The sequence below is a fragment of the Nicotiana sylvestris genome, chromosome 10 (assembly GCF_000393655.2).
Source record: "Nicotiana sylvestris chromosome 10, ASM39365v2, whole genome shotgun sequence".
In the NCBI taxonomy this organism is placed as follows: Eukaryota; Viridiplantae; Streptophyta; class Magnoliopsida; order Solanales; family Solanaceae; genus Nicotiana; species Nicotiana sylvestris.
The window spans coordinates 52,391,691-52,416,134 of record NC_091066.1 but is presented as its reverse complement, the minus strand read 5'-3'; the positions used below and the strand labels follow the sequence as shown (position 1 = coordinate 52,416,134).

Here is a 24,444-nt window from a genome sequence, read left to right as displayed (position 1 = left end):
TTGGGTGGCAACCTTGTGGCGTACATCATACTTCTCTAACAACTTCGCAAAGGCTCGATTACATAAGTGAGTGCCTTCGTCACTGATTATTGCCCTTGGAGTGCCAAGTCGGGTGAATACGTTCTTTCTCAAAAAACTAATTACCCCCTTTGCATCATTTGTAGGGAGCGTTGTAGCCTCTACCCATTTAGACACATATTCCATGGCGACGAGTATGTACTTGTTTCTATATGAGCTGACGAAAGTCCTCATACATCAAACACTTCTACCTCCTGAATTTCCCCATACATCAAACACTTCTACCTCCTGAATTGGGTTCATAGGCTTCTCATGTTGGCGGGAAATATTCCCGGTTCGTTGGCATTCATCACAACCCTTTATCCATAAATGTGCATCTTTGAACAATGTTGGCCAGTAGAAGCCCAACTCCAAGACTTTCGTAGTAGTCCTTACTCCCCCGAAATGCCCATCATATGGTGACGCATGACGTGCCTACAAAATAGAAAACTAGTCTATCTCGTGGATACATTTCGGGATTATGTTATCAACACAAATCCTGAACAGATAAGGCTTATCCCAATAATACATGTGACAATCACGAAAGAACTTTTTCTTTTGGATAGAGGAAAGGTCATAAGAAACATTACCGCTCGCCAGGTAGTTTGCAATGTCTGCATACTATGGCACTTCCTCAAGGCTCATGGCTAATAGTTGTTCATATAGGAAAGTTTCTAGAATCTCTTCTACCTCAACCTTCTTCTCAGATCCTTCCAGCCTAGACAAGTGATCAGCTACTTGGTTATTCGTTCCCGTTTTGTCGTGGATTTCCAAGTCAAATTCTTGCAGAAGTAGCACACATCGATTCAAGCATGGTTTTGACTCTTTCTTCTCAATTAAGTACCTGAGAGTAGCATGGTCAGTAGAAACAATTACCTTCGAGCCTATCAGGTATGACCTGAATTTGTCGAATGCGAACACCACTACTAGCATCTCCTTCTCGTTCATTGTGTAATTTAGCTGGGCACTACTCAGAGTTCTACTTGCGTAGTATATTGGATGCATGACTTTGTCTTTTCGCTGCCCAAGAACTACTCCCACAGCATAGTCACTCGTATCACACATCAGCTCAAATGCTTGCTCCTAGTTAGGGGAAACTATGATAGGTGATGTTACCAGTCTCTTCTTCAAATGCTACCCTGCAGTCATCAAAAAACATAAAAGGGTGATCTTTTTCAATCAATTTAAACAAGGGGTTAGCAATTTTGGAATAATCTTTTATAAATCTTCTATAGAAATTGGCATGCCCAAGGAAACTTCTAATTGCTTTGACGGAAGTGGGTGGTGGAAGCTTTTCTATCACATCAACCTTTGCACGATCTACCTCAATGCCTTTACTCGACACTAGGTGCCCCAACACTATACCTTCTTGTACCATAAAATGGCACTTTTCCCAGTTAAGTACCAAAATTCGTCTCGATACACTTCTTCAATACTCTTCTCAAGTTCATAAGGCAATCATCGAATGAGTTCCCCACCACTGAGAAGTCATCCATGAAAACCTCCATTATTTCCTCTACCATATCCGTGAAGATGGCCATTATGCACCTTTGGAATGTGGCAGGAACATTTCATAGGCCAAATGGCATTCTCAAAAAAGCATAGATTCCATAAAGGCAGATGAACGATGTTTTCCCTCTATCCTACAGGGCAATAGAGATCTGATTATACCCTGAGTACCTATCTAGAAAGAAGAAATGGGACCTCCCTGCCAATCGATCCAGCATTTGAACAATGAATGGCAGAGGTAAATGATCTTTCTGGGTAGCCAAGTTTAACTTAATATAATGCATACATATTCTCCAACCTGTGATTATTCGTGTAGAGATCAATTCGTTATTCTCATTTTTCACTATCGCCATACCTCTCTTTTTTGCACACACTGAACTGGGCTGACCCAATTGCTGTTAGAGATGGGGAATATGATTCCTGCATCTAACCACTTAATCACTTCTTTCTTCACCACTTCTTTCATGTTAGGGTTCAGCCTTCTGTGATGTTCTCTAGAAGGTTTGTGCCCATCTTCCAGCAAAATCTTATGCATATAGAAGGCCGGGCTGATACCCTTAATGTCTGCAATGGTCCAACCAATTGCAGTCTTGCACTCCGTCAGTACCTGCAAAAACTGTTCTGCCTGCACATCTAACAAACTAGATGAGATAATAATAGGTAAAGTTGAGTTAGGTCCTAAGAAGGTATACCTGAGATGAGGTAGTAGTGGCTTCAGTTCCAACTTTGGCGGCTCTTCTATTGATGGCTTAGCTGGAGGAGTTTTTCTTTTCTCTAAGTGTAAAGGCTCAAATTCGAGCTCCCTTTTCTAAAAATCTTATCATTCAAGAGCAAGTACCCACTCTGCCAAGTCTTCTACATTGGCTTCATCTAAGTTCATGAGACAGGCTGCTAGAGGGTCTTTAATGTTAAATGTCTCATCTTCCTCCTCCAAAATTATATCCACAACATCTATTAAAGAGCAATTACCAAATTCACTTGGTCCCGCATAGATTTCTACACATTGATTGTTATTTCTTCATCATTTAATCTCATTTTGAGCTCTCCAGTTGCACAGTCAATTAGAGCTATCCCAGTTGCCAAGAATGGTCTTCCCAAAATTATGGGAATTTTCTCGTCAACCCGACAATCAAGAATGACAAAATCTGCTAGGAACACAAACTTCCCAACCTGTACTAATACATCATCAAGAATACCAGAGGGCCTCTTTATTGTCCGGTCAGCCAGCTGTAGTAACATGGACGTGGGTCTAGCTCTTCCAATGCCCAACCTTTTGTAGATAGCTAGGGGCATCAAGTTTATGCTTACCCCTAAGTCACATAGTGCCTTAGCAAACGCATAGTTGCCTATTGTGCATGGGATTGTGAAACTCCCTGGGTCAGATAGCTTCTCAACTATGGGTCTCGTCACAATAGCACTACATGTCTGAGTCAGTGTAACCTTGGTCAAGTATTGAAAGTCGAACTTACGAGACATCATGTCCTTCATCATTTTTGCATAACCAGGCATTTCCTTTAAAGCGTCAATTAATGGAATATTTACCTGAATTTGCTTCAACATCTCCAAGAATTTCTCGTACTGCTCATCTTTTTGATATTTGGTCAATCTCTGTGGGAATGGTGTTGGAGGTCACTTCTTTCCTGTGATTTGATTTTTTTCTTGTTCAGGCACTGCTTCTACTGTCGTTTCCTGTGCTACATAAGTTTCCCTTGCAACCTCTTTTTCTTTGTTGGTGTTCTCTTGTGCATTTTGTACCATCCCCTCAATTAACCCTGTTGAATCATCTATCTCAATGGGTATTAGCACCAGTGTTTTAGTAGTTTGGCTTTCACGAGAAATTTCTTACTCCAGATCTAGGTCCCTACCATTTTATAGACTCACTGCCATAAGCTGTTTCGGGCCCTGCTCCTTTTGATTAATTTTTGTGTCTACAGGTATCATCCCTTGGGGACAATTATTTAAAGCCATCAAAATCTGTCCTAATTGAATCTCAATATTGTTTATCGCTGATTCATATGAGTCTACTCTTTTAGTTATTTTTCCAGTGGACCCAATCAATTGTTACATCATCCCCTTAAGTTTAGCAAACCCATCATTGTGTCTCACAATATGTTGTTGTTAAGGTTGTTGATAAGCCTATTGCTGATTTTGTTGGTTGTAAGCCTATTGCCTTTGGTAAGGCACCACTTAACCTTGTGGTCGCATAGCCCCAAGATTGTTGTTGTTGTTGTACTACTGCTAAGCTGGTCTATATTATTGATTCTGATGACCCCAATTCTGACCACCTTGCTTCTGTCCCCCACATGTGGCCACATAGTTCATATTTTCCTGATATTGCTGGTTGTCACCATCTGCACTCCACGAGCAAACATATGGTTGATTAATGCATGATGTACATAAGCCCCCATTAGTTGCATCAACTATGTGTACATGCTGCTTCTAGACTGATTCATTAATCTTTTTGGTGAGGATACTCACTTGTCACTAGAGTGGCCATATTTTCAGATATGGAGTTAGTTGGGTCTAAAGCCACTGAGTGAACTACAGGAGTGATTGGAGAGTCTCTTGTCATCCATCTTGAGTTTTGGGCCATCTTGTCAAGTAGGATCTTTCTTACTCTGAATGTTTGGCTCAAAAATGCTCCACCTGCTGAAACATCAACATTGGCCTTCAAGCTATCTGCCAATCCAATGTAAAACCTCTACCCCAACATCTACTCCGGAATTCCATGATGTGGACACTTAACCAGCATACCCTTTAACCTCTCCCACATTTCTTGTAATGTCTTTGTTGGTTTCTGTCTGAAGCTCAATATCTGATCAATTTGTTGGGCAGTCTTATTGGGTGGGTAGAATTTATTCACAAATTGCTTGACTAATTCCTCCCAAGTAGTGATGGAGTTTATGGGGAGTGAACTAAGCCATGTCTAAGCTACTCCCGTCACTGAGAATGGAAACAACAACAACCTTATTGCTTTTGGTGTCACATTATAGTTCCTTTGCGTGGCACATATCGATAGGAAATTCTTCACATGTTGCTGAGGTTCTTTAACGTATGACCCTGAGAACAGTCTCTTGTTCTACAACAAATGTAGCATGTTATTTGTGATTTGAAATGATTCTGCTTGTATCTGAGGTATTGCAATTGCGGTTGCTAGATTGTCGGCGGTGGGTTGTGCCCAGTCATACAATGTTGCTTCTGGCACAAGAGGCACTCGGGCCATTCACATTGTTTCTATTGTTTGGATTTTCTACTGTCATCCATGTCTGGTTCAATTTGTTCTGTTGCTATTTGCCTTTCTTGTTTGCATGATTTAGTGACTTGAAAACTTTCTCAGGATCTGATAATGCTTTGAACAATTCACCAGTTCTTGAGGAGTTTCTAGGCATTCACCTGTAACACCCAAGACTACAAACGTTAAAATTTCAATGTACTTGGTTTAAATTGAAGAAATTGACTATGCTAAGAATTTTAGCACTTCTTTTAGCTGCAATTAATAACACCATTAATTCCCCGGCAATGATGCCAAAATTTGATCAGGCCCAACTATGCCTTATAAAAAGGACAAAATGGTCGTTGCAAATATATTCTGGTTAACAAGTCCGGAGTCGAATCCCACAGGGAATTAACCTATCAATCACAGCTATGAACTCACACAAATTCACGTATTCAATCCTCAGAAATATTTAAGTAATAGATTGGGTGTTTACTAACTAAATATTATGTAATGAAAATACAATAATTAAGAACTAACTACGAACGGGTTGTAGACAAGAAAATTAGAATAATCTAAGGTTCTGATTTCCCATATTGTTGGAATCCTTTCCGCTATGTTTGCTATAAATTTGCCTAAGTCTTCTCTATCGATCATGAGCACTCTAACTGTCATAACTCTCTCCCGAGTAATTACAATAATATACTAGACATATTCTCCCGAATTATGCTAGCTAGCCTTAAGTACAACTCACTTAGATCGCACCAAGGTTACGTTATCCCTAATCCCACCTTTAAACCATTCGTATTGATCCCTCATATACGTTAGGAGTGATGTTGTACAACAACTACCTAAATATGTACTCTCTCCCGAGTAATACATACTAAATAGGAACAGTTAATTGAGGGTCCTTCAATCAACAACAATAAGTGTGAGCACGTGATTTTTGTTTTTCGCACGACAATCGCTCCAAAAAGAAATAAGAAATAATAATTGGCCCTGCTGTACAATTTTGAATTTCTGTGCGGCACCTTGTTGATTTATTTGTGACTTCGGCCCATTTTTATTTATTTACTTTATTAAAAATAAAATTCAAAAAAATATATGTGTCCTGCATAATTCAAACCGTAATCCAGTCGTTAAATAGAAAATCATGAGTAGGCATCTTCGTCCATGATTTTATTTTGTTTAACTTTACTTGTTTGAAATATTTTAGTGTGCGAATAATTGTATTGAGTGCAAATTTAATTTTAATTTGATTTTTGGCTTAGTTTTGCTTTAAAATAAAAAAAAGGAAATAAATAAAAAAAAAAGAAAAAAAAAAGAAAGGGTCCCTTTATTCTTCCGGATTTGGGCCAATTTTAACAAAATTGGCCCAAACAAACAGCCCAAGACCCAGGCCTGCCCGGTCCAGTCCAGATGATGCCCAGAGAGAGTCCAAACGACGTCGTATGGATACAGTTTGATCTGGGCCGTTGATCTCAGATTGATCAACGGCCAAGATCACATTTCCTATACCCACGAACAGAACCCGACCCGTTTCCACCCGGACCAACCCAAACCCCCTTTAGTTGAAACGACATCGTTTCCCCGAGGCCTTTAGATCCAAGCCATTGATTCCAGTTAATCCGATGGCTGAGATCAGCCGCCTATTCCATATATAAGCCTATAACCTTACCCTGCCCCCCCATCAGATACCCCAGCTCCCGTCTTCAACCTCATCCCCATCAAACCCTAGAGCCGCCCCTGTATCCTCCACCATGAAAACCGGCGGCATGGACGCCGGTGACCTTCCCCTTAACACCCTAGAACCCCCTTGCCATCCTGAGCATGAATCCATTAACCCTGTAGTTCGAATCCCTCCCCACCTTCTCGAATCTTCATTTGAAGGTTCGAGTCGAAACTCGATCTACACGGTTCAACCCTAGCTTCACACCAGATACTCCCCAGACCCCCCTCGTGACCAAACCATACTTGGTTTGGTCCGAATCTGATCAGGGAAGCCTGAATCCCAGATCTAAGTTTGAAGGTTTTGTGTCCTTCGTCACTGGTTCATACCGGTTCAACCGAAGAGATTAAGGTCTAATGGACTTCAATCAAAGTGTTTCTCATCTGAGAAACACTTCGATTAAAGTCCATTCAGCCTTAAGAAAGTTTGTCCAAATCCAAGTTCAAACTGTTAAACTTTTCAAGTTTTAAGGTAAGTCTGCTTTCTTTTCCTTTATTTGTTTTTAGTCCGTATGATTTGTTTTAAAAGACTGTTCATATTTGTTTTAATTTTTATCAACTTTTGTTTGTCCACTTTGTTTGAACATCTGTGTTTGTCTGAATCCCTCTCCTCCTATTCTGATACGGCATGCGTATTGGTTGTATTCCAAATTTGTACTGACTAACTGATTCCTCGAAGTACCATTCTATTTTAATCAGTATAAGTCGAGTCATGTGTCCCATACTTCTGAATGTCTGATTTTTGGCTACGATTGTGTACGTTAATGCTAATATAGTCGAGTCGACATGAGTCGTCAATTAGTTTTAACTGTCTGAGCATAGTAAATCGATTTGCTTCTGTCGAACATTTGTTGAATCAATTAAGAACCAATTTTGTTTACTTATAGCTGTTGATTTGGATCAGTAATGTAAAAGGGATGTTTGGTTTAAATGCTGAATTGGAGGGCATGTGCACTCTTGCACAGCATTTGCATTGGTGCACCTCATGTGCATTGGTGCACCTCATGTGCTTTGTGCACAACCTGTGGCCTGCATAAAGGTCCTTGTTTAATTTTAAAATGGTTTGACAGCATATGCTGTCAACATATCCTACTGCCCATACTTGCTTTTAGTTAAATAAAATGGAAAAGCTAAATCTGCCAGGGAATGATGGGGTTTTTATACCTAATTAACTAAAGTGGAACTGAAAAAGTTTAAAGGCACATGGGAGGGGTATGGTAATAGTCTGAACAGGCTGTTTAAAAGGGATAGTGTTGAGGCCTATAAGAGAGAGAGGGGAGGAGATAAAAAAGGGGGACTGATTTCTGAAGGTTGTAAAAAAAGAAAAAAAAACACACTGTGAGGAGTTTAGACAGGAGAGCTTGAAATACATACAAATAGATACACATAGATAGAGAGAGTTTAAGGGATAGAAGGGATACAACCAACAATCAGAAGCTTTTTCCTCCTATTATTACTGGGTTTCAGTTGTTCAACCTGTTCAAATCAATTCTGATTCTTTGAAATTCCAGTTGTGTCTATTAGTCGAGTGTTTTCATTGGTTTACTACTGGTTTGGCCTGTCTGGATTTCTAATTCTATCCCACTGGGTGTTGCTGCTATTTGGCTATTGCTTTCTATTGGCCATAGTTGCATCTCTGCACTCGAGCCTGTTTCTTGCTGTATTGTTTTGCCTGCTGCTATTCTGCCCTGTTGCTACTGACAGTGTTTTTACTGCTACTGCATTGGTTCATTGTTACTCTACTGATTGCTCCTTTGTTTTCAATTGCAAATATTCCCAGGTACACAACCTTCGAACCTTGTATTGTTGAAAGTTTGAAGTTGAAGCAGAAATAAAGAAATGAACACCAGTTTATGTTATAGTATTGGTGTAAAAAGATAGTTCGAATGTTGGTTGGGCCTGTATTTTACTGCGAACTGCAAATATTCTGTATAAACTAGCATACATTTCTGTTTAAAGATGAACTGTTAGATAGCATGGCTCAACAGTAATGACAGTATGACATAGACAGCATGTTTTGATTTAGTATACATTCAGTTCAGTATAACACTTGTTTGATTTAGTATGACTGTATAACATAGAGTCATGGTAAGCACTTGTATGTATTTTGCCTAGACCACTGAATTGACAAAACTGTGGTACTGGGTCCGGGATAAATGTATCCCAAACAAACTCCCATACAGTCACATTAAGAGTATGGCTATGAATGCCAGTTCTCCTGTCAGTTTATTCGTCCCAATGCAGGTTCGATACTGGGTTTCGGTACAGATTCTTTATTTCGAAATGATGTAATGATTGTTGAGAAAAACTAATAATCATTTTTGAGTTCAATTAGTAGTAATTTTCCTAATAAAACAGCCGATTTCTTTTATCAATTTCAAATAGGTTAGAGTGTTAAGAATAGAACTTGGAGGTCGTTAAACATAACTCAATATATGTTGTTAGTTTGTTTGCAATCTCACTTAGCGAATTAATAAGCATATTCACTTGTTGAAGACAAAGCATGCGGTAGCCCTCACCTCATGAACAATCAATCAGGTAATCAAACAAGTTTAGGTTCGGCAAACATAATAAGGATTCAGTCCGTATTTGTCTAAACCAGCAAAATTCGGCATCATCCTTCTCTTTAAAGATAAAATGTAGTAAAAATGTAGTCATTGTAGGGTACCCTTCTAAAATAATGAGACGAGCCTCGCCGAATAAAAAGGCAAATTGCGGGGCCCTCAATAATTGGTCATAATAAATACTTAGAATTTGGGACGGGCTGTTTAGTGAATTCCACTACCCTCCCCGAAGACAATAACGCGTTAGATTCTCTAGGCGCGACTTAATCAAATTACATTCTTAAATTCGGGTGCGCATTTATGTGACCCAAATTCAAATCTCAACGGAGTCGAAATGTGTTAACAACTACGGGTGCATTGATTGTGACGTGGTTCGAGATACATTTTCACGACGTTGCAATTCTATAAAAATAAAAATGATAATAATAAAAGCGGTTAAAACTCAATAAAAGCACATAAGTCACAACATGTATTTAAATCAGATATTTAGCCATTGTAACAATTTAAGCGACCGTGCTAGAACCACGGGATTCGAGGGTGCCTAACACCTTCCCTCGGGTCAACAGAATTCCTTACTTAGAATCTCTGGTTCGCAGACTTCATTTGGAAAAGACGAAAATCTCCTCGATTTGGGATTCAAGATAAACCGGTGACTTGGGACACCAAAAGCCAAACCTTTTCCCAAGTGGCGACTCTGAATTAAATAAATGATCCCATTTTCGAATATTGTCACTTAAATTGGAAAAACTCCCTCGCGCATTTAACCCTTCGGGGCGGGCGCGCAAAAAGGAGGTGTGACAGCTCTGGCGACTCCGCTGGGGAAGAAACCCAGAACCACTGGTTCAGGGTTCAAGAATTCGAGCTTAGAATAATTGTTATATTTGGCTTTATTATCTGATCTTTATTACATATTTTTGCATAACGTGCTAAATATTGTCTTTTACCGCTTTGATATTATCTGAACTGTATATAAACTGTGCCGAAACCCTTCTCTCTTCACCTCCGGGGAGAAGCTCGCTGGTCGAGACTCCCTATTCTGTTAGTGTCAATACCCGAAATAAGAAAGAGGACGGATAAGTTACGAAGCCGGACGGCCTTTTGGTTCCCGGTAAGTTGCCCCTCCTCGACTCGAGTTGTCCGCTCGGGTACACAGTCTAGAACAAATACCAAGGTTTAAACCTAGTATAACTCGACTTCATGCCGGATCCCTAGTAGGAACGCTTATTTGCATCATGTTGCATTTGACTTAGGGGGCTCAACACAGGGGTTGGGTCCGTCTAGGACAAGCAACCAGAAATGAAAAGGCCACCCTGCTGCATCTTATTTGTTTTGCGCATTTATTTGCTTCGGTTCCGCATGTTGATCGGTTTCTAAAAAAAAAGAAAAATAGCAGCATAGGGAGATAATTACTTATTTTGGAAAAATAAAACCAATGTCCAAGTAGTGTCGAAACCTCGTCGGAATTTTTCTAAAAAAAATAATATAAAACCAAAAGTTGTCTTTTAGTTTGATTCATTAAAAAAAATATAAAATTGTTCTGTTCTTTTTAAGAAAGGGTATTTATTTTTAAAAAAAAATTATAATAAAAAAATCTGAAAAACTCATAATTCAAAAAAATGTGTTGTTTCTTTTGTAATACCCTTTTATAAATTCGGACTAATAGTCCAAATATTGCAAAAAAAAACAAAAAAAAATATTTTTAGTATTTATCTTTCTCCAAAAACAATAAAAATGCTTATTCTTGATTACTAGGTTTATTTGATTTTCTCTATTCGTGATATGACCGAACTACGCCGGTTTGATTCTCGCACGGGGTGAGATACGTAGGCAACCCTCGGCGAGTCCAACCTCCCGTTTTCAAAAAAAACTAGATAATTTTAATTTTTTGAGTCTAATAAAGTTTATCGCCTTAAATAAATGTGCAGGATGAGCACGATACAAAATGAATCATTTTCAATAATGACCAAGATCCCTTTTGAGTTGCGATTATGGTGGAACGACTTAGGCAAAGAAGGGCAAGGCAAAGTGAGGAAATATCTGAAAAATCTCCCGGATTTACTAGACATTCAGCCTCGGGGTGATATTATCAGATCATTGGTCACTTACTGGGACTCGGCGCACAATGTATTCCATTTTTCAGACTTCGAACTCACCCCGACGCTGGAGGAAATAGCGGGATACATTGGGGGTGATGAAGCTCCGTTAAGGTTCAAGTACTTGATTGCACCTAGAGCCGTCACGGTACACCGATTTTTGGACTTTCTGAAAATACCCCGAACATTTCACCATCCAGATCTTGCCAAAGGCTTCTGCAGTCTCCATCTCATGTATGCTAGATACGGTCATGAGGGTGGGTTCAATAAGCCGGATTTCAAACTATGTAGTAAAGGCAACCGGCAAAAATGGGACGAACACAGGCAATTGGCTTTCATGACGGCTTTCTTAGGTCTTATAGTGTTCCCAAGGAAGGACGGCAACATCGATCTAAGAATAACTGGGGTTGTCAGTACTTTGCTTACCCAAGATAAAAGTACTCTGGCGCCTATGATTATGGCTGACATTTTCCAGGCTCTCACTGTTTGTCGAGCCAGGGGTGACTTCTTCGAAGGATGTAACCTACTGTTGCAAGTATGGATGACCGATCATTTATGTCATCGCTCCTCACTTGTGGGTTATGGTTCGCCAGAGAAAACTTGTATTGGAGAATTCTACACGAGAATCAAAGGGCTCAATTTACCTGAGGGAGTCACATCATGGACCTCATTTCTCCGAACTCTCACTGCCAGCCAAATCCAATGGACGCTCGGATGGTCACCTATCGAGGAAATCATATACATGCCGGCAACCCGGCCTCACTTTCTGTTGATGGGACTGAAAAGTATCCAACCCTATGCACCGTATCGGGTTTTGAGGCAACTTGGGAGGTACCAAGTGGTACCGAAAGATGAAGATTTGAGTACCCAAGTGATTGAAATCAGTCCGCACGGTCATTTCCCTGAAGAAGAAGTTCGCCAAATCTGGAGTGAATGCCAACATCTGACAGCAAACACTTGTGTGATCGATACGGCAAAAGGGGAAGTCGCCCCAGGATATCACGCTTGGTTTAGAGGTAGCCTGTCTTACGAAAGACCGGCTAAGAGGCCGCATCTCAAAGATTTCGTAGAATCATCCCAAGGGCAATGGAACTGGTTAGCAAAAGAGAAGGGTTATCGAGCAGAGATTGGCGATTTGAAGCTACAAATAGATAGTTTGAAATTCGATAACAGCGTACAAATCGCGGCGGATCGAAGCGAAAAGAATAGGTTGATCCAAGAGAATGAAGAACTTAAGGCCCAAGTCCAAAAATTGAGATTGTCTCTTGATGAGCAACCCAGAAGTCAATCAGACCAGCGGTTGATAAAGGGTTTGAAAAGAGAGATCACGGAATGGCGAGACAGGTTAGAAGAATCCGAAAAGGTCATGACAGAATTCAAGGCACGGTGGGAAACAAGAGTAGATAAGCATCGCCGATGTTTGAACCAATTGAAACGTGATCACGAGAAGGCTGTTTCCAAAATAAAAAGGGAGATGGCTACACTTGAGTTTAAAGCAGTTAAGCAGGCCAGGGATTTCCAAATGGAGAGTAGATACTGTTACGACTTGTTGGCCCAAATGAAGGAAGAAGTGCGGCAGTTGAGGGATCAGCACATACAGGACTCACAGGTATTCAAGACGAGCAGTGATCAGATAAGGCACCTACTCATAGAGAAGAAGCAAACCAGAGATAGGATCAAGGCCATTGCCCATGCCATCACCAGACGATGTCTACGATGTGAGAACATGTCCAGCGCTACCGTCCTCTCGGCAGTAATGGGTTATGTCAAGCAGACTATGCACGAGCTGGAGCAACTTGAGAGGGATCTCACGCCTAGGACCGCGGCGAGGCCGAACGATGCCCCGCGGAAACCAATTTTTAAAACCATAATGCATTCATAGTTCAAATCTGTATTTTAGCATCTTCTGCCTGTTTTTTCATCAAGGTGATTTTCAGTCTATTTTGAGTCTAGGTTCATTTTCCAAGTTTGCTTTTTCTTTTGCAGAACGTAGCTTGTAATAGAACATTTCAACAATGAAGAGGTTGTTTCGTTTACGTCCATTTGTGTTTTTCGAACTACGTAATGATCTGATTCACGTAGGCATCGTGATACGTAGGCAATCCTCATCGGATCCGGTCGCATTACTACAATAAATAAAAAAAATATATATATATATATATATATATATATATATATATATATATATATATATATATATAATAAATAAAATAAAAGGAAAACAAAAGAGAAAAGAAAAGAAAAGAAAAGAAAAACTAATAAGAGAAAAAATGCCGGAATGACGCATGCTCTCGTAGCAAACATATAGTAATCCACTTAACTGTATAGGTGCATCATGCCCAACGTGAGATTAACTATCTATTATTTGCTGCAGAATTAACCGTGCGTTTGTCATTGAGCAATATTCCTAGGGTTTTTGAAAAGACGGTTGGTTTGGTGAAAGTCTGGCCTCGCACTCATACTTCACGAGGTCAAGGAGAGGTGTTCAACTACCTGTTGTTAGGACCAGAAGCAGTACTCACACTTACTTCACCAGGTCAAAAGGAAGTGTGGAAATGTCTTCGGAAATTCCATTGCAAACAGTCCCCGTCTCTGAGGAGAGCTCAATCTCAGCCGTCCTCACACCTGAATCCGCAACTGCGGAGGAAAATAGGATCCTACGGCTCCGCATGTTGGAAATGCTGGATGACTGGAACAATGGGAAAGAGCCGCCAAGTGTCGTCCCCGGATTCCCTGAACTATTCTCCAGGTCAAGTGGGACTTCTAATGTTCCCATAAATTACCCTGCTACCCCATTTGGGTACCCAGCCACCTCCGCCTTCTCTGCAGGATCACCTTCTGAGCCTCATCCCCGAATGTCGGCCAATGATGCAAGCATGAACATCTTTACTGCATCGCCTTGCCCAGCTACGGCACAGCCTGCCACGTACAAGCCAAGCCTTGACTCATCCTCTTTTACATTCCAAGCACCGTCGTTCTCAATGGAACCAACTAGGTTCGCTACCAGTACTAATCCTCTACCGCCTCAGTGCGAGCTTGTACCAGGGCAGGATCAGAACCCCAGAATTGTAGAACAAAATGAGATGGCCAAAAGGATGAGAAGCCTTGAGCAAAGTCTGAAGAATATGCAAGGATTGAGCGGGCAAAAGAGCGTCTCTTACGCCGACCTATGCATGTTTCCTCACGTACACCTGCCAACGGGTTTCAAGACCCCCAAGTTTGAGAAGTACGATGGGCACGGTGACCCCATTGCACATCTTAAGAAATACTGCAACCAATTGCGGGGAGCCGGCGGAAAAGAAGAACTGCTAATGGCATACTTTGGGGAAAGTATAGTAGGGATAGCCTCGGAATGGTATATGGATCAGGAAATGTCCCGATGGCATATATGGGATGATCTCGCCAGAGATTTTGTAAAACAATTCCAGTATAACATCGACATTGCGCCAGACCGAAACTCTCTTTCAAATTTGAAGAAGAAGCCTTCGGAAAGCTTTAGAGAGTATGCTATTAAGTGGCGTGAACAGGCGTCGAGAGTGAAGCCTCCCATGGATGAAGTGGAAATGGTCACTACCTTTCTCCAGGCTCAAGAGTCTGACTATTTCCAGAACATGATGTCGGCCATGGGTAAGCCATTCGCGGAAGCGATCAAGATTGGAGAGATGGTGGAAAATGGTTTGAAAACGGGAAGGATTTTGAGTCAAGCAGCCATAAGGGCAACCTCCCAGGCCGTCCAAAGCGGGTCTGGAGGAACAACAAGGGGGAAGAAGAAAGAAGAAACGACTATGGCAGCCTCTGAAGCAAGGGAGTATCGTCATCCCAGGCCCCATTTTCCGGAAAGAGCCCCACAACACTATTACCCCCATTCAAATTCGGCATATGCTCATCAACCTTATATGGTCATGAATGCCCAACCTTATAACCATCCACCACAACAAGCCAACCGAGGCCCAGCTCCACCTCCCAGAAATCAGCCTCCTTACCGCAACCACTATAACCCACAACCCCCGCAGAATAACTACCGCCCCCAGGAGCCACCTCGACGGCGGACTTTCACGCCCATCGGTGAACAATACTCTACATTGTTCCCTAAGCTAGTCCAGTTGGGTTTCTTGCAACCAATTCCCCAAACGAGGCAAAACCCGACATCTCCTTCTTACAAAGCCGGAGTCAGATGCGCCTATCATTCAGGGGCCGAGGGGCATGATACAAACGACTGCTGGTCATTGAAAAGAGTGGTCGAAAATTTGATAGAGCAGGGGAAAATAGTGCTAAGGGACGAAGAGATCCCGAATGTGACTAACAATCCATTGCCCGCTCACAATAATGGGCCGCTGATCGGCATGATTTGTGAAGACAAAGAGTTCGACCCTGCTTTGAAAGCCATAATTGCCATTGTCGACACAGGGAAGAGGCCTGAAATAGACCAGAAATCAGAAAAGGGGGAGGAGGCCAAGGTTGCAGAGAGCAAGCCTGAAAAGAAGGTGGAGAAGAAAGCGGTACCAGCAAAGGGTGGAATTCTTTACATACCGCGAGGTCAAGCCAAGAAGACGCAGAACTTCGGGATCAAAAAGACAAAACCTATGTACGTGCCAAAAGGGGCCTATGTGGTCCGGGGGACGATTCAACCACCTCGGCTGAATGAGCCAGTGGTTATCGGACGCGTGCCACAAAAGCCAATGACCAACCCGTCCACAGTGCCGTGGAATTATCAAAAGACTTTGGTAATGTACAAAGGTAAGGAGGTCATGGAAGAACTTCCAGAAAATACTTTCGTTAGAGGGTACTCAAATACCCAAGAACTGAACAACGCCACGCAAAGGCGCTTCCCTCCAAAGAAGCCCGTGAGTGTTGAAGAAGCGGAAGTGTTCTTCCAACAAATGAAGATGCCGGATTACGAAGTGATAGATCAGCTGCGCAAGCACCCTGAGCAAGTATCCATGCTGTCGTTATTAATGAGGTCAACCGAGCATCAAAAGATCCTGCTGAAAACCCTGAATGAAGCATATGTACCGGTCGAAACCTCGGTGGAGCAACTAGAGCGGATGACAGAAAGATTCTTCGCCGTCAACCAAATCTCTTTCAACAAGAACGATTTACCCCCGGAAGGAGCAGCACACAACAAGGCCTTGCACTTAACAGTGAAATGCGAGGACTACTATGTCAAGCGGGTAATGCTGGATGGGGGATCAGGTGTTGACATTTGCCCGCTCTCCACGCTACAAAGAATGGAAATTGGGGCAGGAAGAATCCGACCCAACAACGTCTGCGTGAGAGCTTTCGACGGCGTCAAGAGAGATACCATGGGAGAAATAGACCTGTTGTTGGTCATAGGACCAGTCGAATTTCGAGTAACCTTCCAGGTGATCGACATGGACACATCCTACAATTTCCTCCTTGGCAGACCTTGGATCCATGCGGCAGGAGCCGTGCCTTCCACTCTTCACCAGATGGTGAAATTCGAGTACGAAGACCAAGAAATCGTGGTCCATGGGGAAGACGAACATGCCATTTACCGGGACCCATCCATCCCGTATCTTGAACCGAGAGAAGGGAGCGAACATACGGTCTATCAAGCTTTCGAGGTGGTACTGGCAGAGCAGCACGAAGAGGGAGTACCTTGCCCCCAGCCTTTCTTGTCTAACGCTTCGGTCATGGTGGCCAAAGAGATGATCAGGCACGGATTTAGGCCAGGGAAGGGACTTGGACGAACCCTTCAGGGAATAACAGAACCCGTTACTTTGCCAGTCATCAAGAAACCTTTTGGACTAGGTTTCAAACCTACTCCAGCAGACGAAAAATGGGCAAAGAAAAGGAGAAATGAGGGCTGGAAGTTGCCTCAACCACTGCCGGATTTACATGCGACTTTTGTCAGGCCAAGGTACGCTGAAGAAGAAGATGATGAGGTCTTCACAGCTGCGGAAATCGAGGAAATATGTGGGGCGATGAGAGAAATGCTCTACGAGGTCCACATGGTTCAACCAGGCGAAGGCACGAGCACTGCTGAGATGATGTACATGGGGCCAAACGCCAAGCTCCAAAACTGGGAGATCACGCCATTCCCAACTAGACGGAAGTCCGGGTAGACCTGTCCTGCCACCTTTCCTGTATCACAAGTTATCTCCGGGACATAACTTGAACGTTTTCTTCTTTTCAATTGTTGTTCTGAATTCCTAGTTGTAAACGTTGTTGTCTTCCAATTTTCCAAAGAAAATATACAAAAAAAATCATCATTGCTTTCCTATTCTTTCTCTGTTCTGATTTTTATTAGTTTTCCTTTCATCTTCCTTTTCAGTCCTAATAATGCGGCTTTAAATATGACATGCTTGCGGACTTCACGCCCAGATCACAATGAGCTATTTAACTGCGAATTAATGAACCCAGAACCAGAATATGATGCGGAAGAGGCTTTTAGGGAGATAAACCGAGAGTTGGAATATTTCGAGAATAAACCTAAGCCAAATCTGAATGACACTGAACCGGTAAACTTAGGAACCCCGGAAGAAGTCCGAGAGACCAAGATAAGCATTCACACGGACAAGAAAACGCGAGAGGCAATAATCCAACTTCTTCTTGAATTCAAAGACGTGTTTGCTTGGTCATATGATGACATGCCGGGACTAGGTGTTGATCTAGTGGTTCACAAATTACCGATTCATCCTGATTGTCCTCCAGTCCAACAAAAACAACGAAAGTTCAAAACTGAGGTCAGTGACAAGATTAAGGAGGAGATCACCAAGCAACTGAAAACAGGAGTGATCCGGGTAGTCCAATATACAACATGGTTGGCAAATGTGGTTCCAGTACCAAAAAAGGACGGGAAAACTCGGGTATGTGTAGATTACCGAGATCTGAACAGAGCAAGTCCCAAAGATAACTTCCCGCTGCCCAACATCCACATCCTCGTTGACAATTGTGCCAAACACGAGATACAGTCTTTCGTAGATTGTTATGCTGGGTATCATCAGGTACTGATGGATGAAGAAGACGCCGAGAAAACTGCTTTCACCACGCCTTGGGGCACCTACTGTTACCGGGTCATGCCATTTGGTCTGAAGAATGCTGGGGCTACTTACATGAGGGCCATGACTGCCATTTTCCATGACATGATGCACCAGGAAATAGAGGTGTACGTGGACGATGTGATAGTCAAATCCAAGACGCAGGATAATCACATCCAAGACTTGAGGAAATTCTTCGAGAGGCTAAGGAAGTATGACTTGAAGCTAAATCCAGCCAAATGCGCTTTCGGAGTTCCGTCGGGCAAACTTTTGGGTTTCATCGTAAGCAGGAGAGGTATCGAGCTAGATCCAACTAAGATAAAATCCATCAGAGATTTGCCTCCTCCAAGAACAAAGAAAGACGTGATGAGTCTGTTGGGCAGGTTGAACTACATCAGTCGGTTTATTGCCCAGCTGACAAGCACGTGTGAACCCATATTCAAGCTGTTAAGGAAAGATGCGGCGATTAAGTGGACAACAGAGTGTCAAGAAGCCTTTGATAAAGTCAAAGAATACCTTTCGAATCCCCCAGTCTTGGTCCCTCCAGAACCAGGGAGGCCACTTTTCTTGTATCTGACAGTCTTGGAGAACTCTTTCGGTTGCGTCCTCGGACAACACGACGTAACCGGAAAGAAGGAGCAAGCAATCTACTACTTAAGCAAGAAATTCACCGGTTACGAGGCCAAATACACTCTGCTGGAAAGGACATGTTGCGCTCTCACATGGGTTGCACAAAAGCTGAGACATTATCTCCAAGCCCACACTACATTCCTCATAAGCAGGTTGGATCCTTTGAAGTATATATTTCAGAAGCCAATGCCTACTGGGAGACTGGCTAAATGGCAAATCTTGCTTACGGAATTCGACATAGTTTATGTCACTCGCACGGCAATGAAAGCCCAGGCGTTAGCAGATCATTTGGCCGAAAATCCGGTCGATGAGGAATACCAGCCATTGGATACCTACTTCCCAGATGAAGAAGTAAACACCGCAGAAGTGATCTCGGAGGAAGCTCATGTTTGGAAGATGTTCTTTGACGGAGCCGTGAACGCCAAGGGTGTAGGGATTGGGGCAATTTTGATCTCGCCTTCCGGTCAGCATTATCCCGCCACAGCTAGACTGCGTTTCTTTTGCACAAACAATACAGCTGAGTATGAAGCCTGCATTATGGGCATGCATATGGCAATCGATCAGGATGTCGAAGACTTACTGATTATGGGAGATTCTGACCTGATCATCCGACAAGTTCAAGGCGAATGGGAAACTCGGGATGTCAAACTTATCCCATACCGACAACATGTGGAGGACCTCAGCAAGCGCTTTACCTCAATAGAATTCAGGTATATTCCGAGGTGTCACAATGAACTGGCAGATGCACTTGCTACTCTGGCTTCTATGCTACCCTACCCGGGCGACGCCCACGTCGATCCTTTGGAAATCCAAATCAAGGAAAGACACGGTTACTGCAGTGTAATCGAGGCGGGATCAAATACGCAGCCTTGGTACCATGACATCAAGAAATTCCTGAAGACACAAGAATACCCCGAGCACGCAACTGGAGATCAAAAGAGGACCATTAGGCGACATGCAAGTGGTTTCTTTTTGAGCGGTGAATTGTTATATAAGAGGACTCCGGACCTCAATCTCCTAAGATGTGTCGATATCGAGGAAGCGAGAAAGATCATGCACGAAGTACACGCAGGTGTGTGCGGACCTCACATGAACGGGTATGTCTTAGCGAAGAAGATCCTTAGAGCAGGTTATTACTGGATGACCATGGAAAAGGATTGCTTTAGTTTCGTTCGGAAGTGTCATCAGTGTCAGGTGCACGGTGATTTGATTCATGCACCTCCCACGGAACTGCATCCCATGTCCGCACCATGGCCATTTGTCGCCTGGGGCATGGACGTCATTGGACCAATTGAACCAAAGGCCTCAAACGGACACAGGTTTATACTAGTGGCCATAGACTACTTTACGAAATGGGTAGAGGCTGTCACTCTCAAGTCGGTCACCAAGAAAGTTGTGGTGGATTTTGTACACTCAAATCTTATCTGTCGCTTCGGTATTCCTGCGACTATCATTACAGATAATGCAGCAAACTTGAACAGTCACTTGATGGGAGATGTGTGCGAGCAATTCAAGATAACACACAGGAATTCCACTCCTTATCGGCCAAAAGCCAATGGTGCTGTGGAAGCTGCAAATAAAAACATCAAGAAGATTTTGAGGAAAACAATACAAAGTTCCCGACAGTGGCATGAGCAGTTACCTTTTGCATTATTGGGGTACCGCACTACGGTACGCACATCGGTGGGAGCGACTCCTTATCTTTTGGTTTATGGGACCGAGGCCGTAATACCGGCAGAGGTAGAGATTCCTTCACTTCGAATCATTGTCGAAGCAGAAATCGAGGACAGCGAGTGGGTTAAGACTCGACTGGAGCAATTGACGTTGATTGATGAAAAGCAGATGGCTGCAGTTTGTCACGAACAGTTATACCAACGAAGGATGGCCCGTGCTTACAACAAGAGAGTCCGACCTCGGAATTTCGAAGTAGGACAATTGGTACTGAGGCGTATTCTGCCGCATCATGAAGAAGCAAAAGGAAAGTTTGCCCCAAATTGGAAAGGCCCATACATCGTAAGGAAAATATTGCCAAGAGGAGCATTGTATTTAGGTGATATCGAAGGAAATGACCCTGACACAGCGGTGAATGCAGATGCAGTCAAGAGATACTACGTCTAGATCATACTCCAAGCAGTCCTGACACATTTGAGAATGGCGAAGGTTTTATCCCCCACTACTCCCAAACACTACCCAATCCTCTCTACAAAAAAAAAAGAAAAAAAAATTTGATTGAGGCCTGAACTACGTTTGACTTGATTCCGAAAGGATACGTAGGCAGCCTCTCCTTGAGGTTCAGTCACACCAACAATAAAATCCCATTCACCCTGAAATTGAAACTGGGGCACGTCGAGCAGTTTAGGAGTTAGTATCATCTACCTCTCTTTACCAAGCACAAGCCTTCAAATCAATTACCAAATATGATGGGGAACCAATAAGCGTCACAAATGGAGACCAGCACACTCTGAATCGAGAGAGATAAAATGAGAGAGTCTCGGCGGTGAAAACCTTCAGGCACCATGAGGCGACGGGAGTAGAGAAACCAAAATGAGAGAGCTTGCTTAGTAAAAACTCGCAAAGAGTGCTATCAAGCGATGACAGGAAGAGAAATGAGAGAGGTCAGCCAGCGAAAACCCACAAAGGGCGCTGTTGGCCGAAAAAGATTGACGCCACCCCAAGAAAGTTTTGGCAGAGTGCCACCAGTTTGGAATCACAGATCCGTTCTGGTTCAGGAAAACGCAAGCTCTTAGAAGATCGGACGTCCAGTCCAAAAAGCATGTCATGTCATTTAAAGCCAGCGTTATCTTCCTCAGATAAGTCTTTCTCGTCCCGAAAAGGGTATTCCTTTTCTGATTTGTTTTCCCCTTCCTTTGTTTCTTTTCGAATCCCTTTTGCATTTTAACCCCGAGTTCAGGACACACCGAAAAGGACAGGTGGCATGGTTTGTTTGCACGGAATCCCGTCTCAGGTGGCATGGTTTGTTTGCACGGTATGATTGCCCAGGCATGATGAATCATGACGTTTGATGGTGTTTCAGAGTAAAGAGGAAAGAGAGAAATCTTGAAATCTTCCCCAGCAAGTCCGCCATCGGACAAATCCCCACAGAATCTCCCCCTGTACAAATCCCCACAGAGTCTTTCCTTTTATACAAACTCCCACAGAGCTTCCCCAATAAAAAAAAATGGAATCTCCCCAGCACGCCCCAGCGAGTTCTTTTGTAAATATTCCCCAACAAGCTTACCCCAACAAATCCTAGAAATCCCGCTTTGAAATAAATCCCCAGCATGCCCCATTGTACAAAATCCACACAAAGAATCCACTTTGTAAATATTCCCCACAGAGCCTCCTTTTTGTACAAATTCCCACAAAACACCCCCAATAAAATCCCCGTTGAGAACCTCCAATCAAAACGGGACAAAAAGAAAAAAAGAGGCCTTACGAGGCAAGTCATCACAGAATCTGGAAATACAAGCCTGAGTAGTCTAAAGATTTCGCCATTCGAATCAAATCAATGGCGGAATTTCGCAACAGAAATAAAGACGCAAGAAAGCAATTGGGAACGATCAAGGTCACCAAACCGACCGTCATTTCCAAACTAACAAATGTTTCTTTGTTTGAAAGTTTGAAATAGGTCCGATCCAAGATAACCGTGCAAGAAGCAGGTGTCGCCCAAAGAAGAAGGTGCACGGGTACAGGAAGTACTTCGGCAATGATGAATTCACTCGAAAGGTAAGCTTCCACGAAACTCCCTTTTATCTTCTATTAAAACAGGAAAAAAAAAATAGATCGGTAGCATTCTCGAGCTTCTTCGGCCAATCAGCATTGGGGTTTTAAACCCTAAACTGAATTTTCCTTTCAGCCAGCATTAGAGTTTTAAACTCTAAACTGAGCTTTTCCATGCAATCAGCATTAGGGTTTTAAACCCTAAACTGAATTTTCCTTTCAGCCAGCATTAGAGTTTTAAACTCTAAACTGAGCTTTTCCATGCAATCAGCATTAGGGTTTTAAACCCTAAACTGAATTTTCCTTTCAGCCAGCATTAGAGTTTTAAACTCTAAACTGAGCTTTTCCATGCAATCAGCATTAGGGTTTTAAACCCTAAACTGAATTTTCCTTTCAGCCAGCATTAGAGTTTTAAACTCTAAACTGAGCTTTTCCATGCAATCAGCATTAGGGTTTTAAACCCTAAACTGAATTTTCCTTTCAGCCAGCATTAGAGTTTTAAACTCTAAACTGAGCTTTTCCATGCAATCAGCATTAGGGTTTTAAACCCTAAACTGAATTTTCCTTTCAGCCAGCATTAGAGTTTTAAACTTTAAACTGAGCTTTTCCATGCAATCAGCATTAGGGTTTTAAACCCTAAACTGAATTTTCTTTTCAGCCAGCATTAGAGTTTTAAACTCTAAACTGAGCTTTTCCATGCAATCAGCATTAGGGTTTTAAACCCTAAACTGAATTTTCCTTTCAGCCAGCATTAGAGTTTTAAACTCTAAACTGAGCTTTTCCATGCAATCAGCATTAGGGTTTTAAACCCTAAACTGAATTTTCCTTTCAGCCAGCATTAGAGTTTTAAACTCTAAACTGAGCTTTTCCATGCAATCAGCATTAGGGTTTTAAACCCTAAACTGAATTTTCCTTTCAGCCAGCATTAGAGTTTTAAACTTTAAACTGAGCTTTTCCATGCAATCAGCATTAGGGTTTTAAACCCTAAACTGAATTTTCCTTTCAGCCAGCATTAGAGTTTTAAACTCTAAACTGAGCTTTTTCCATGCAATCAGCATTAGGGTTTTAAACCTTAAACTGAATTTTCCTTTTAGTCAGCATTAGGGTTTTAAACCCTAAACTGAATTTTCCTTTTAGTCAGCGTTAGGGTTTTAAACCCTAAACTGAATTTTCCTTTTAGTCAGCATTAGGGTTTTAAACCCTAAACTGAATTTTCCTTTTAGTCAGCATTAGGGTTTTAAACCCTAAACTGAATTTTTTCTTCCAGCCAACATTAGGGTTTTGAACCCTAAACTGAATTCTTCCTTTGTTCGACATTAGGGTTTTAAACCCCAAACCGAACCTCTCCCCAGCTAGCCGGTGTTAGGGCTCCAACCCTAAACTGAGCATGCATATCCTCTTTCATCAATTTTATGAATTTCCTGGTGAATAATTAACGAAATTTTCCTAGTGAAACTGGGGCAGAAATTTCGTTCGTTTGTTTGTTTTTTCCCGCAGGTCTAACCTCGAGCCACACGGATCGAAATGACCTACGAGATGAGTCTCAACTCAGAATCAAAGAAGAAAAAGACAAAAGAAGACATTCCGAGATATCAGAGTGAATGGAGAGCGGATTGACTCCAACGTTTAATTAAAGGCCTGAACCTTGCCAATCGCGTCTCACTCAGTATCCCAGAGGTTACACAAGTCGCCGCAACTCGCAAGCATCAAGATTCAGATCAGAGTCTACAAGCAGAATCAGCTAAGACCCAAGATCAAGTCGTAAAAGAATCATAGATAGGAATCTTGTAACTAGCAGTTGACATACATATAAGTAGTTAGTTCAGTTTTCTAATTTTCGTTTGGTTGTAATAAGGCGGTCAGTGACGTAGCAGTGACAACAGCAGCAGCAGTAGCAGCAAGCATTGCAATCCCATGGTAGTCCCAGC

At 42.4% G+C, this 24,444-nt stretch overlaps 1 protein-coding gene across 1 annotated transcript; it reads right to left on the bottom strand.

The window, feature by feature from the left end:
• Positions 1-678: 678 nt before the first annotated feature.
• Positions 679-3,126, bottom strand: LOC138879331 (uncharacterized). Its single transcript, XM_070158939.1, has 4 exons — positions 2,622-3,126; positions 2,405-2,517; positions 1,955-2,191; positions 679-1,140 (listed from the first exon to the last, which is right to left on the bottom strand). Exons 1-4 carry the CDS (start codon positions 3,124-3,126, stop codon positions 679-681), a joined length of 1,317 nt encoding a protein of 438 aa, XP_070015040.1.
• Positions 3,127-24,444: the final 21,318 nt, after the last annotated feature.

What these genes read in the sequence shown, in the direction of transcription:
- LOC138879331 (XM_070158939.1), bottom strand. Translation starts at nt 3,126, where the DNA reads ATGTTGAAGCAAATTCAGGTAAATATTCCATTAATTGACGCTTTAAAG. An exon ending in TGGGATAGCTCTAATTGACT is followed by an intron (nt 2,518 to 2,621) that starts GTGCAACTGGAG and finishes GCTCTTTAATAG; the next exon opens with ATGTTGTGGATATAATTTTG. An exon ending in CCATCTCTAACAGCAATTGG is followed by an intron (nt 1,141 to 1,954) that starts GTCAGCCCAGTT and finishes TCCCCTAACTAG; the next exon opens with GAGCAAGCATTTGAGCTGAT.